This window comes from Sebastes umbrosus, chromosome 22 (assembly GCF_015220745.1).
Source record: "Sebastes umbrosus isolate fSebUmb1 chromosome 22, fSebUmb1.pri, whole genome shotgun sequence".
Taxonomy (NCBI): domain Eukaryota; kingdom Metazoa; phylum Chordata; class Actinopteri; order Perciformes; family Sebastidae; genus Sebastes; species Sebastes umbrosus.
The window spans coordinates 16,820,368-16,832,964 of record NC_051290.1 but is presented as its reverse complement, the minus strand read 5'-3'; the positions used below and the strand labels follow the sequence as shown (position 1 = coordinate 16,832,964).

Here is a 12,597-nt window from a genome sequence, read left to right as displayed (position 1 = left end):
CGTCGAATATTACACATGTAGTTTGTCATTTGGCTGGATTTTTTTCCCCCACCATAAAAAGAAACTAATTCCGAGTGACAATGGCGGATGACATCTGTATGCATAGCGTAAACCAATTGGGTTTTGGTAAACAAGAACTGATACAAGACTGTATACAGGACTATTTCATAATCTTTATGTTTCGTCTAAAATGGATTTGAATTGAATATAATGAATTATATGCTCTGCCAATACTTATCCTGTCTAGTGACTGGCACTAGCATGGCTGATATTGTATTATACTAGATGGCAGCTCATTGCAGTTAGTCTCTGCTTCACTTTTCTGCTTGTAGGTACCCAGCAGTTAATGTGGCAGATCTAAAAGCCCAAACTATAGCCCGTCTCATAACCGCAGTAGGAATTATGGTGATAAATACGCTATTTATTAGGGCTGTGTATTGGGAAGAATCTGGCAATACGATACGTATCATGATACAGGTGTTTTTTTAATTTTTAATTTAATATATTGCGATACTGTAAGCAAGGTGATGGTATTGCAATATTTTTAATTTAAATCTAATCTAAAATCTGAGTAAAGAAAATAATACTTTTTATGCAATCAGAACAGTGGGATCTGCATTTTCATTTATGACAGTCCCTGTAACATCCAACATCATAGCACTACTTTGAGAGGTAGGAATGCACCGATACTGGATCGGATATCGAGCCAATACTGACTCAAATAGCTGGATCGGATATCAGTGACAATGGGGCCGATTATATACTATATACATTATTTACTGGAATTTGAATTCCTGTTCAATTTGTTGCTGCATTAAAAAGGTTTACACTTGAGTTGTAATTCCTGTTCATTTTTAAGATTTTTTTACCAAGTTGCTGGTGTACGATTTATAATTTTAATAATGAATAACAATTAAATAAATTCATATCTATATATTTATTGGACACATTTTATTTTACAAAGTTAGGAAAACAATGATTAAGTCAAGCTTGATTTTGCCTTACACATAAAAGAATAATCCCAGTCACTTCCACACAGCGAGGCATACAGCTTATTGATTAAACACTCAGTATCGACCGATACTCAAAGCCCAGGTAACGCTATCGAAGAAGTCGGATCGGTGCATCCCTATTGAGAGGGCACACTGAGAGGATGAATATCTTTGCAAATGAAATAAATTACTGACTGAGTTAATCTTTGCATGTAAACTATTAATTAAAAAACAAGTGTTTTTGTGAATCAATACAATATCACAAAACATATCGCAGTATTCAATATTTTCGATATTTTCTTATACCCCTACTTTTTCTATTTCTACTGTTTTATATATATATATATTTTTTATTTATATTGTATTATATTTCTATGTTGCTATATTAATACAGAAGTATCATTAATTACAGAATCACAGTACTTGTTATTCTAGTGTACACTATGTAAGGGATAATGTACAGCGAGTCGGTCATTGTGGTGAAATAAACCCCGACAGGAAGGAGTTTATTTTACAACAATGACCAGCTAGCTGTACATTATCCCGTCTAATACACGGCTACTTACTTAAGAAATCAATATTTTGACACAGAAACGGTCCGCCAGACCATAGAACGCTGTGATTGACCAATCAGAATCAAGTATTCAACAAAGCCGTGTAATAATTACATGTATACTAGACTCGCTGCTATTAATCTTACCGTGTCACTTTAACTTGTCACTACCTCGTCTTTAATTGCTTGTGTACTCATTCTTGTACTGTATAGTTTTGTATAGTTTCTACTCTCCCACTAGTTGTATATTCCTCTTTTATTTTCTCTATTTATTTGTACTTAATCTGCCTTTATGCTGCTGTACTGTAACACCTCTGGGGATCAATAAAGGCTTATCTTATCTTTTTTTGTGTAAGAGGCCAATGCAGATGAACAAAAGACTGAACAGCATGTAAAAAAAAAAGTCACTATGCATACAAAAATATCTTCTCGTAGCATTTTGGCCTCTCCAGTCAGCAAACGTTTCTTCTATCTGAACGCCGGTGACGTCAAACTGTTTACTGAAATAAATGCAGAGACAGGAGAGGTGCGCACTCATGCCACTGCTGTTCAGTAACAGAAGTCTGAGTCCCGTCTTACTCCGGCGAAGGTCAAAGGGGTCGGGTGTCCTGTCTCTTTGCTTTTCCTGCTGTCAGGGAGTATGCACACAACAGGCAGCTTGTCACACAGGACGCAAGTTTTTCCACGGTGCCCCCATGCTACTTTCTCGCTCCTTGCCCCCCTCAATCACAACCCCCCCCTATCTCTGAGTGCTACTCGAGTCATGGCTACACCTGGGACCCTCTCGCCTCGGTGCCATTTCTGTCATTGGATCAGCTGCTGACTGCAGCCCTATATCCCCTGTCTTTTGTTCTCTGCCCACGAATTAACTCTGTACTGCCTGGAGAACAGAAAAGGGGTTGAGGCAGCTATGGAAAAAAAAGACAATAGATCAAGGTTCTGGAAGCTGAAAAAAAAAAAAAACGTCTCTTATGTTTTCTTATGTAACAATTCCTATCCCTCTTACACATGTCCTCTGAAGGCGACACTCCTCGGCACACAGAAGTGGGGATCCTTATTTGGAAACAATAGCGGGCGTGCTTCTGAGGCGACTGTTGAGCTATTGCAGAGCAGATGCTTTTTTCTCTCGCCAATCAATTTAACACCTACACCTCCCCTCTCCTCCTTCATGCTGGCTTTGGCTCATCAGTTTTTAAATGGCACAAGGCTTCTCTTGCATTGTTCTTTTGACTTACTCAGAGGACAAGAAATGTCTCTGCTGAAGTAACAGCCCCTATCGAGGCTTAATCACCGATAGGTTGGGTCAGCGTAGACAAAAAAGAATAAAGCACGGCGGGAAAACACATTGTTGCAGTATGTGAAGACTCACTGGATTCTTATACTTTTGTAGAGGCAATTATATTTCAGAGAGTCTGTAAAAACAGGATGAAGATTTGGAAACAATTTTTTTCCCCCCCTCTGAATCTCACGCTAGACAGAATTGCAAGGGAAAAAGCCATCTGTGTCTGACTCTTATCCCTGGCTTCTCCAGAGCCTGGATGAGCCTGAGCCAGCAAATGTCAGTCGGATAAAGACCAAGCCTGACAGACAGACACAGGAGTTTTGTCATTCCGTGTGTCATCCCTTTGCTAGCAAGCCCAATCTTTGCCGGTCTCAAAAGCCCAGAGTTGATGGGGGGAAGGAAACATTCTCAGGGTGAACGTCAGGTTGTGTAACTCCTCCCGAGTGCCGCGATAGCTGAAACGTCGAGGACGTGCACTATTCTGGTGCCCCTGCGGCCTCTGAGAGCCTTTCATTATTGTCTTATGTGCAGCACGGCGGGGGTCACCATGGAAACACAAAACACATCAACCGTGTACACCACAAAGGATATGAGGTTCCTCAACAACATGTTCTTCCAGGGAGCCGGTGGTCTGGCTGGGGTCAGAGGATATTAGATGCGACTTGATATTTAGAAATAAAATACTGAGTTCTGCAATTCATCTGCAAACAAATGCAGCTCAGCAGGATGTGTGATACAATAAGCAGGTGACTATATTGTGCGGCTGGGCAATAATTCTACATTATTGTTTACTGACTTTCAGTAGAATCTTATATTATTGATCATATCAGGTTATCTTTTAAAAGAATTGATGGTGAAATAAATTCTTTTGAGCAAGGTTTACTTAAAAACTCAGGTATTAGTTTTACATGTTTCGTTTGACATGTTCTCCATATACAGCAATATCTGAAAACTATCCTTATTAACAGGGAAATTGTCAACCTGAGTCTTATTCTCATAATTGTGGTCATTCTAACGGTGACATAGATCCCTATGCAGTTAGCTACAAGAGCTAATTCAGGGAACTACTTTCTGTGTTTACTTTTGTTTGGACTCGGAGACAAACATTTCAAATGATTTATGTAAAAGAAAATCAAGGTCATTCAGATAGTGCTGCCTGTCCCGATATACGTTGTTTTGCTCGAGGTGTGATTCTCAAATCTGTAATGCAAAGGTGATGAATACAAAGTCAGAACGGCCATAATTGTAAAACCTCGGTTGAAAAATACAAACATTTTCCTTTTTAAGTTATAACCCTGAAAATGTTCATGAAATCAAATCCCCATTTTGATACAATTCATGGTCGACATTTTACGGCAATAGCCATTAAAGGAACACTGTGTAACATTTCGGGGGATCTATTAGCAGAAATGGAATATAATACTCATAGCTATTTTTTCTTTAGTGTATAATCACCTGAAACTAAGAATCGTTGTGTTTTTGTTAGAATGAGCCCTTCATATCTACATAGGGAGCGGGTCCTCTTCACAGAGTCCGCCATGTTGCTCCGCCATATTTCTACAGTAGCCCAGTGTGGACAAACCACACACTGACTCTAGAGAGAGACTTTCACGTTTTTATGTTACCTACAGGCCACTGTAGTTCTCTGACACGCTGGTGAAACTGCTGTAACATCATTAGTAGAGTGCAAAATCGTGGTACCGCCAGCCGCCATCTGACTTCCGTTGCTCCTAAAGTAGTGTTATTATGGTAAGGATGGATTCTGAGTGACAAGAACGGCGTTACTGCGGTTTTGCACTTGGCAGCTCACGTTACCGCAGTCTTGGAAAGGGAGGAGTGAGCGGAGGGGTACTCAGTGGGTTGCAATCTGCAACCACACCACTAGATGCTGCCAAGTCCTATACACTGTACCTTTAAATGTATTTACATTCTGTAATCACCACTTTATGTATAATCTTTTTTATTGTTAGCGCCGTAGTCCGACATTCCTGCACTAGATTGAAACTGCCGTCACACACGAGGGATTCACAGGAAACAATGCAGCATTACACTAATTTAATTTAATATCAGCCTTACAGTTCAGTCTCCTACAGTTGTATCTGAACGGTATTAAGTTACTGCTAATGCACACCCAACTTTTTATCACTGCTTCGTATTAAAAGCATTTAACTGGCGAAATACTGGTTGGCTTTTAGCTTGAAGCAGTCAGACTAAAAGAAAAATGCACCGTCGTGTACCTGTCACCGCGGTTAGCGCTGACCATGATCGTTAATCAAAAATACACCGACGAAACAAGACAAATCATTTTCGGCCTCAGCAAAGTAGCCATCTCTTGTTACCGGTACAGAGCTCTGCTGTGAGAGGAGAAATATTTGCGTGTGCACAGAGCATGAATTCAGATTGCAGTTGCAATTATTTTGACTGGCTTCTATATCTAAACAATGCATGTTTGGTTGATTAGCACAGATGATCCTCTGTTGTATTTCTGACAAAAAAGTAGATGCTCCAGTGCTTTCTGCAGTATTAAAACACACATGTTGTTATCACAAGTAACCACAGGTGTCGCCAAATTAACCAGAACTGTCTTCAGGATTACTACTTTAATATTGTGACGCTGACTTTTAACTATATATCACCAACTACAACTACACTGTAAAAAAATAAATGCTTGTATATAAAATAAGCCGATTATCCACTTTCTATCATTAGCATAACTTAAGAATAATCCCTCTAAAACGTTCCAGAAATGTTAGGGGAATATTGAGAGACTGCTAACACATCCTTTCTGTTCTTGCGATACAGTACAAGATCACTGATCAATGCGTTCACCTGGGAAGCATAGATTGTCCCAGAGGAAACCGATGTCTATTCTCCCTGGACGTTGCTCATTGCACAGTGTGTACCCTGTTCGTGGGAGCCGCAGTTACACGGGTGCAACATCAATAGTATTTGTCAAGTGGTTAAAGCTGATAAGAATACAAACGATTGCCTTGAGCTTGCTTTAAGGCTGGTTTGTCAGTACAGCTTGTAACACAGAATTTTCGGCGATGGAGTCAAAGCGGTACAAACACAGCCGTGTGATTCAACTTTCTTAAGTCTGACAGTGTTGTATTTTTTATGCATCTCACTATTTTTTTTCAATTATTTCTCATACTTCGGGGGGGGGATGCTTATAAAAAAGTCAAGAAACAAACTGTAAATAGAAAGTAAGTGAAGAAAAAAGTGACAGATAACAGAGAGTAGGTAACAGATAGACATACAGATAGATAAATAAGACACCTCCTGATACAAGACCTCTATCAGGACTTGTTGGAGGAGCATAAAACGATGCCTCTTCACTTTGCTCCTTCCCTCTCTTGCCTTTGACCTCCCACTGGTTCCATTACCTGCGCCACCCGCGCGACCTCGAGCGCATCCAATCGCGGCGGTTACATAACAACTGACGAGTGCGGAGAAGATTAGAGGCGCAGAGGAAGAGGGCAAGGCGAGAGATTGAGGAGTGTCAGGTGCGCGGCCTGAAACAAATAAAAAAAAAAAAAAAAACGTCTATCACAGTTACCACCCAAATCAGTAATCGTACCCCCTTCTTTCGCCTCCCCTCGCTGTCCTCCTATCTCAAAAGGAACATGACACGTAACAGCGTTTTTTTTTAGCAGGTCAGTTTTCTCTACCTCAGCTCTGCAAAACCGCATATCACTCCACCTCTGGTTTTGGCCTGTCATTTCGCATTATATAGCTTGAAAGCGCTCCGGCTGGGGAGCGAAAACATGACACGTGTGATGGGAGGTGATGAATGGTACTGAGGGGCGGGGGGGAAGGGGCAGACAACCCCCTTTTTTTTGCCCTCAACCCAGCCAGCCTCATACACCCAGCAGGCTTTTAACACAAGACTATAATCTTGTTGGAATACACAAACGGATCTGCAAAAACCCGTATATGGCTGCCAGTGTTTACTACCATGATTCTGCTCGCCTGCACATACCTAAATCTACCATCTAAATTAGAAAGCTGTGTATGGTTTACCTTTATTACCATGTAATCCAGAGGCAAACACACTAGCGTAGTATAGCTGTGCGTACACTGTAAAGTAACAGCATGGCCTACATCCATACAGTCAGTTCAGTAATACTGGAATCCTTAAGTACAGCTTAGGTCTGCAGATATCAAACTTCTAGGTTACTCGCAGTGACGCAAGAGCATACATTGCTCCAAATAAAGGCATTTCAGAAAGTTAAATACAGACAGTGAAAAAAAAAAAAAAAAAAAACTGCTCTTGTAGTCCCATCCAGACCCAAAACTCTCCTCAGAACACACACATTAAATCCTAGAATCACTGCAAGCGTTACGAAACCTCCCTACAAATGCATGAAAAAGGAAATTCTTGGAGGCGGATGAGGATTGTTCATTTCTGAACAGGAGGGATCTCTCTTTTTTTTCTGAGAGAACGAGAGAGAAAGAGAGAGAGAGAGAGAGAGAGAGAGAGAGCGAGCGAGGCAGGAAAACAGCACCAGAGGCCCAGCCCATGACAAAACAAAGAGATTAAATGACCTGTGAATGTGACTTTCCATTTTTTCCATTAGCTCGCACTCAGCTTAGAGGCCTGCTGCCCCCTTCTGGAGGCTGGCAAGAGCCTCATCATGCAAGATGTACTGAAATGAATGCCTTCCTATTCATGTGGCTGTGATTTGAATTATAACCTTACAATCTTTTGGGTTGATTAAATGTGCAATAGTTACAGTCAAGATCTTAATGCTTGCCTTTTAGATAAAAAAAAAAAATGATATCTGCCCTCTTGATATACAATACAAAAACAGAATGCCCCCCTCTGAAGGGAGATCTGAGTGTTGGCTGAGGCCAAATGTCAACCAGCCCAAACAGATGGTGTGAAGAAGCCGGGCCGAGCGGCTGACCTTGGTTGGTAGTGACTAGAGGTGGGCGGGGGGGGGGACAACGCGAGGTGCCGGCTGTTTGTTTTCTGTGTATCAGTAGATGTTGTGAACATCAAGAGAGCTCAGTGTTGTTGCCAAGATAGAAAAGGTGAAGTCGCGTCAGGCCCGGCTTGCTTTGCAGGTGCTTTCTGGCTCTGTGGGACGCCGTCAATCTGTCACTCACTACGACAGAGAAATGTCAGGGATGGATATATGGTATAGGGAAGGCTGATGCTGTTGATAACAGTAGTCATGTTATGGATTATCTTTCATTAGCAATTAATATGTCTTTTGTCTCTTTTTTTTGTCCGTTCAGTTAATTATGATCAAAAAATCTCCAACACAATTTCCCAGTGTGGCCCACTGATGAAAGCCCTTGCATTTGCTATATTATGATGTGGATATCAGTGGTGACATTCCCGGGGGGAAAAAAAACACAAGCGGCAACACCGTTTGGATCTCTGGGAAGTGAGATCCAAAAACACACCTGCAACTACCGCTTATCGCCATGGGTGCCGCCAAAGAGAAGAAAGTAGAGACGTTCGAGAATGTAACTTGAAAACACGTACTTGTTTATCAAAATTGCTGTAAATTTTTAACAATGACAACAAATTGTTTCAATGCAGAGATAAGAAGGGAACGTAGTCACTGTGACTTGGTGACATTGGTTTGTGGACTACTGTTTTGAAGCCTGGAGTTTGGCATTTTGGCCGTCACCATCTTGGATTTTTGCAACAAGAAGTGACACGAGAGGATGCAGCTAAGCACAACGTAATGCTGAATAAGACATTTTTAGGCGACCAAAATGTTATAATTAACTTTCATGAACTGAAAACACACTGTGAAAGGGTTAAAGTTCTACGACAAAAACACGGACAACTCCCAGACCGGACAACGCCGCGGTAGCGACCTGTCAATCACAAGGTAGCCACGCCCTAAAGCATCCCCTGCTTTATGGTCTATTTGACTCTAAATGGGACCATAATTTACAAAATGAACATCATGCTGTATTGAAGAAGACTTGAAACTAGCGATTGAGACCATAAACTCATGTTTACAATGTTTACTGAGGTAATAAATCAAGTGAGAAGTAGGCACATTTTCTCATAGACTTCTATACAATCAGACTTCTTTTTGCAACCAGAGGAGTCGCCCCCTGCTGGCTATTAGAAATAATGCAAGTTTAAGACATTTACGCATTGGCTACACTTCTCAGACCTGGAGGTAGCCCCACTGTTCCAGCCCTAATAACTTTGATCTGTATTTTTTTACTTGACTATGATAACAATTTTTTGAGACAATTTTCTTTAAAGTACTCGATAATATTGAGTTTCAAAGTTCATTCTCAAATTCAATCTCCTCAAAGTGCTCAGGGAGAAGAAAAATTGGAAATTTGAACATGTACAATTCAATGACAATTGGGCCAACTCCGTCTGCTGGTAAAGATCATGTGATATAGTCAAAAGCTCCAGAACAGCTACTAAATCAACATTAAAACTACACGGTTTTGTCAACTACTCAATAATAAACTTAAACTATGAAATTAGCAGCAGTCTTACATCATACTAGTATAAGCTTAGTTTATAGAATGAGAAGAACATACAACTTCAGAGCAGTCCTTTTCTATCAAGCACTGAAAAATGGAGTATTGCTATACCATACAGGATTTCCTAAAGCTAGTTATAAATGCCAAAGAGTTCATTATAATGAGATGTTTAAGGTTCTGTTTTTCCCTTTGTCCATGCACCACTACCTCCCAACTATACGGTCTTCATTTCTGCCTTGTTACCAACCAATGACAGCTCTTCTACTGTATATAGGAACCCCTAGGGTATAGCCAATATTATTAAAGTGCGAGTAAGATTTTTCATACCCACTAGCAAGCTGTTAAGGGGAATCCCCAACCTTGCAAGCACCTACAGCAATGTTTTTCATCTGCACACTTTAAAAAAGGTGAAATTCCTCCATCTTTGCTCTCTTCTTATCAGCACCAAAAGGTGCTTGAACACCAAAGGTTGACTTTATTTTTAATCAGGGGATTTATTTCATGCTCCTGTTCGAAAGAGAAAGAAATACTCTACTCCGTCTACTAGTTTCTGGTAGACCGAGTAAGGGGCTTTGAAGGGAGGCGGGTGGGTAGTAGATGGATAAGTGAATTTCACCTCCGCACAAATGCCCATTTCTTGAGAGAAGGCAATTTCCTCCAGCGCATAGCTACAGTCCAAGCTTGGTCACACATCAGTGCTTCTGAGAATGTATTGTCCTATGGTTGATGCCAAAAGTGAGGACTGTCCTCTCTTTGCAAGACTTTACTAAGAGCTGATTTAGTGCAAATGTTTCAGTTTGAGTATTGAAATGATATCGGCTCAGGTTTAAAAAGGAGACAACTCGACAAGAATGGTGCTATTTCTTTTTCACAATGAAAAGACATTCTTGGATACCTATGATTACCTTCTAAAAGCGAGTGAATCGACATTAACAGTGGTTTCTAAGGGAATGGAGGGCTATAACATAATGATAGAATACTGAAGGGGAGCGCCGCGTCAGAATATCCCTTTTCCCTCCCGAGTGGAGAGCCTCCTTTGATCATCAAATTGTTCTCCTGAAAATCCTCTCTGTTCTTGAATTATCTGGGCCGCTGAAGTGGAAACAAAATTTTCTGTGGAGGCCAAAGCTTCTTAAGAGAAAGAAAGGGGGAAACTAATAAAAAGGTGCGAAAATGACACAAATTGAATAAGCGTGCAATAAACAATATAGGGCCCTATCCGTGAGTGTGGCGGAAGAAAAGTAATCAAGGTTTTCAGACATTACAACTGAGCACCGATGAGGAAATCACTTTTTTTCCCCCCTTTCTGTCCACATATACTGTAAGAAATCAGCAGCGTTATTGCGTTCTCTCAACACCTGTGTTATTTATTCATCAACCTGAAAGGATTTACACATATTCAAGGTACGCACTGGCTGCACAGCAGCGTAATTGCAATGTTAAAGTCGGCAGGAAATGTATTTCTATGATAGAATGCCAAGGAGGCGATGGCAAAGAATTAATAGATGGTAATGGAGCGAAATCGTTTCTCTAAATCCCTCCCTGTACACAGAATTAACTTCTCGTTTGGTACAACTGTTGCTGCCCTTGGACCTTGATTAAGGTGCTAACACAGGGCCGCTTGTCAGTTCTAATGCAAATTGCCTGTTAACTACTGTCAATGGCACCCTGTTTAATTTGCCCCGGCTTGATCGCCGTTTGTTGTGGTTGCAGTTAAGTGCGCATTTTCATATTCATGCATATTCATACGGATTCATCCCTCTTCAGATGTAGTTGAATTCATTAGGAATGCCTCCCCGTTAGCCACCAGAAATAACAAATGAGCACTGATTTTTTTTTCCCCATCCGGCAGTCTTTCATGTTGGTTACAGTTTTGGTGCTGCTTAGCTTTTTTTTCCTCCTGTTATAAATTAACACCACAACATCCAAACAATTTCTCTAGTTAGACATTTTAGAGCAGCTAAAATGAGCAAGCCAATGCAAGATACACATTGTCACCCCTAACAGAGTGGAGGACATTTCTACCTCTAATCGTAAATACTGCAAACTTCATTTCTGAACATCTCCGTAAACACATTTTCAGCAACCTACTCACAAGCTGAACTTTTCCTGCCCCGCAGTAGGAGAACCCAGCAGACGTTTTTTTTTTTTTTCATGCAGGAGTGTATGATTGTGCATACCAATTGCCATTTATAGTAGAAAAAGGAAACCGAGAGAAGAAGAGGAAAAAATTGAGCTCTAGCCATTTTGTTTACAGCCAGAGATTTTGATATCTGCTGCCTGGTGAGAGGGAGGCTCAACAAGTTTAAAGTGAAACCGACAGCCGCATTCTCACACATTGCAGCTTCAGGGAAAATCACTGTTGGGAAACTGTGCTCATCCTGTTCAGAATTCAAATGAATTTGGAAGGGACCCTGTTGTACGAGTGGAGGAAACAGTGAACCCCGGCAGACGAGACAGTCAACCCAAGCAAGATGCAAAAAAAGCACAGAGGAGGCAAGACGGATGAAGACGTATATCGGCTTGTTGTGTGGCAAATCTGAAAAACGCTGAACTACACGACTTGACTGTATGGCTGAGATTGGATATCTAAACGCATTTGCATTGGCTTGCAGATCTGATATGGTGTATGTATGGATGATGGTGGTGGCACGCAATAGTGAGCTACTTTTACTTCAATCTCACATACATATATACGGCAAATGGTTCCCAATAAATGCAATATTAAGTCTTGTTTGAGTAATGTTTGCTAAGATCTACAGTGTCCAGTTGTTTTAGGAAATGACTTAGCCATTAAATAAATATTTGGTTAAGGTTAGATTGTTTTTTTTTCATGGGATATACTGACAATACGAAAGATATAGAATTAACACCACCCTTATCCTTTAAAGAATATCTCTTTCAATATCAAAGTGGACATGCTGTATACCAATGTATAGATGATATATTACAAATACCTTGCTACACACCATTTTGTTGTTTCTGTCAGGGAAACCAAGTACCTCAAGGTCAGATAGGACTTGGATTCAGAACACAACCTGAGTGACCTTGCTGGTCCCCACACCCATTGTAGTATAAACTGTATGAATAAAAGACGACTTACCACTGCTTCGTCCTCAGAGAGAACCCGCTCTTCATCATGGACGAGTGCCACTTTAGCCTGGACTTCATCCACTGTTATACTAAAAAAAAAAACAGACAGATAACAGCAGTGTTTTAGTCTTAGTATTTTGGTACAATGACTAGGAATGTCCTCCTACACTAGGATTAATAAAACAGCAAAAATAGGACGTTCA

The 12,597-nt window shown here is 40.7% G+C and overlaps 1 protein-coding gene and 1 long non-coding RNA gene across 2 annotated transcripts in view; one reads left to right on the top strand and one right to left on the bottom strand.

Annotated features, from left to right (window-relative positions):
• The window catches only part of LOC119481616, a 319,631-nt gene that overhangs the window by 121,758 nt on the left and 185,276 nt on the right, over positions 1 to 12,597 (top strand). The gene's annotated exons all lie outside the window — the stretch shown is intronic.
• Positions 1 to 12,597, bottom strand: part of LOC119481609 (glucosidase 2 subunit beta-like) — a 144,600-nt gene that overhangs the window by 103,262 nt on the left and 28,741 nt on the right. Inside the window, exon 8 of the mRNA XM_037758712.1 lies at positions 12,405 to 12,483. Coding sequence (XP_037614640.1) covers positions 12,405 to 12,483 — 79 coding nt within the window. The remainder of the gene's footprint in view (positions 1 to 12,404; positions 12,484 to 12,597) is intronic.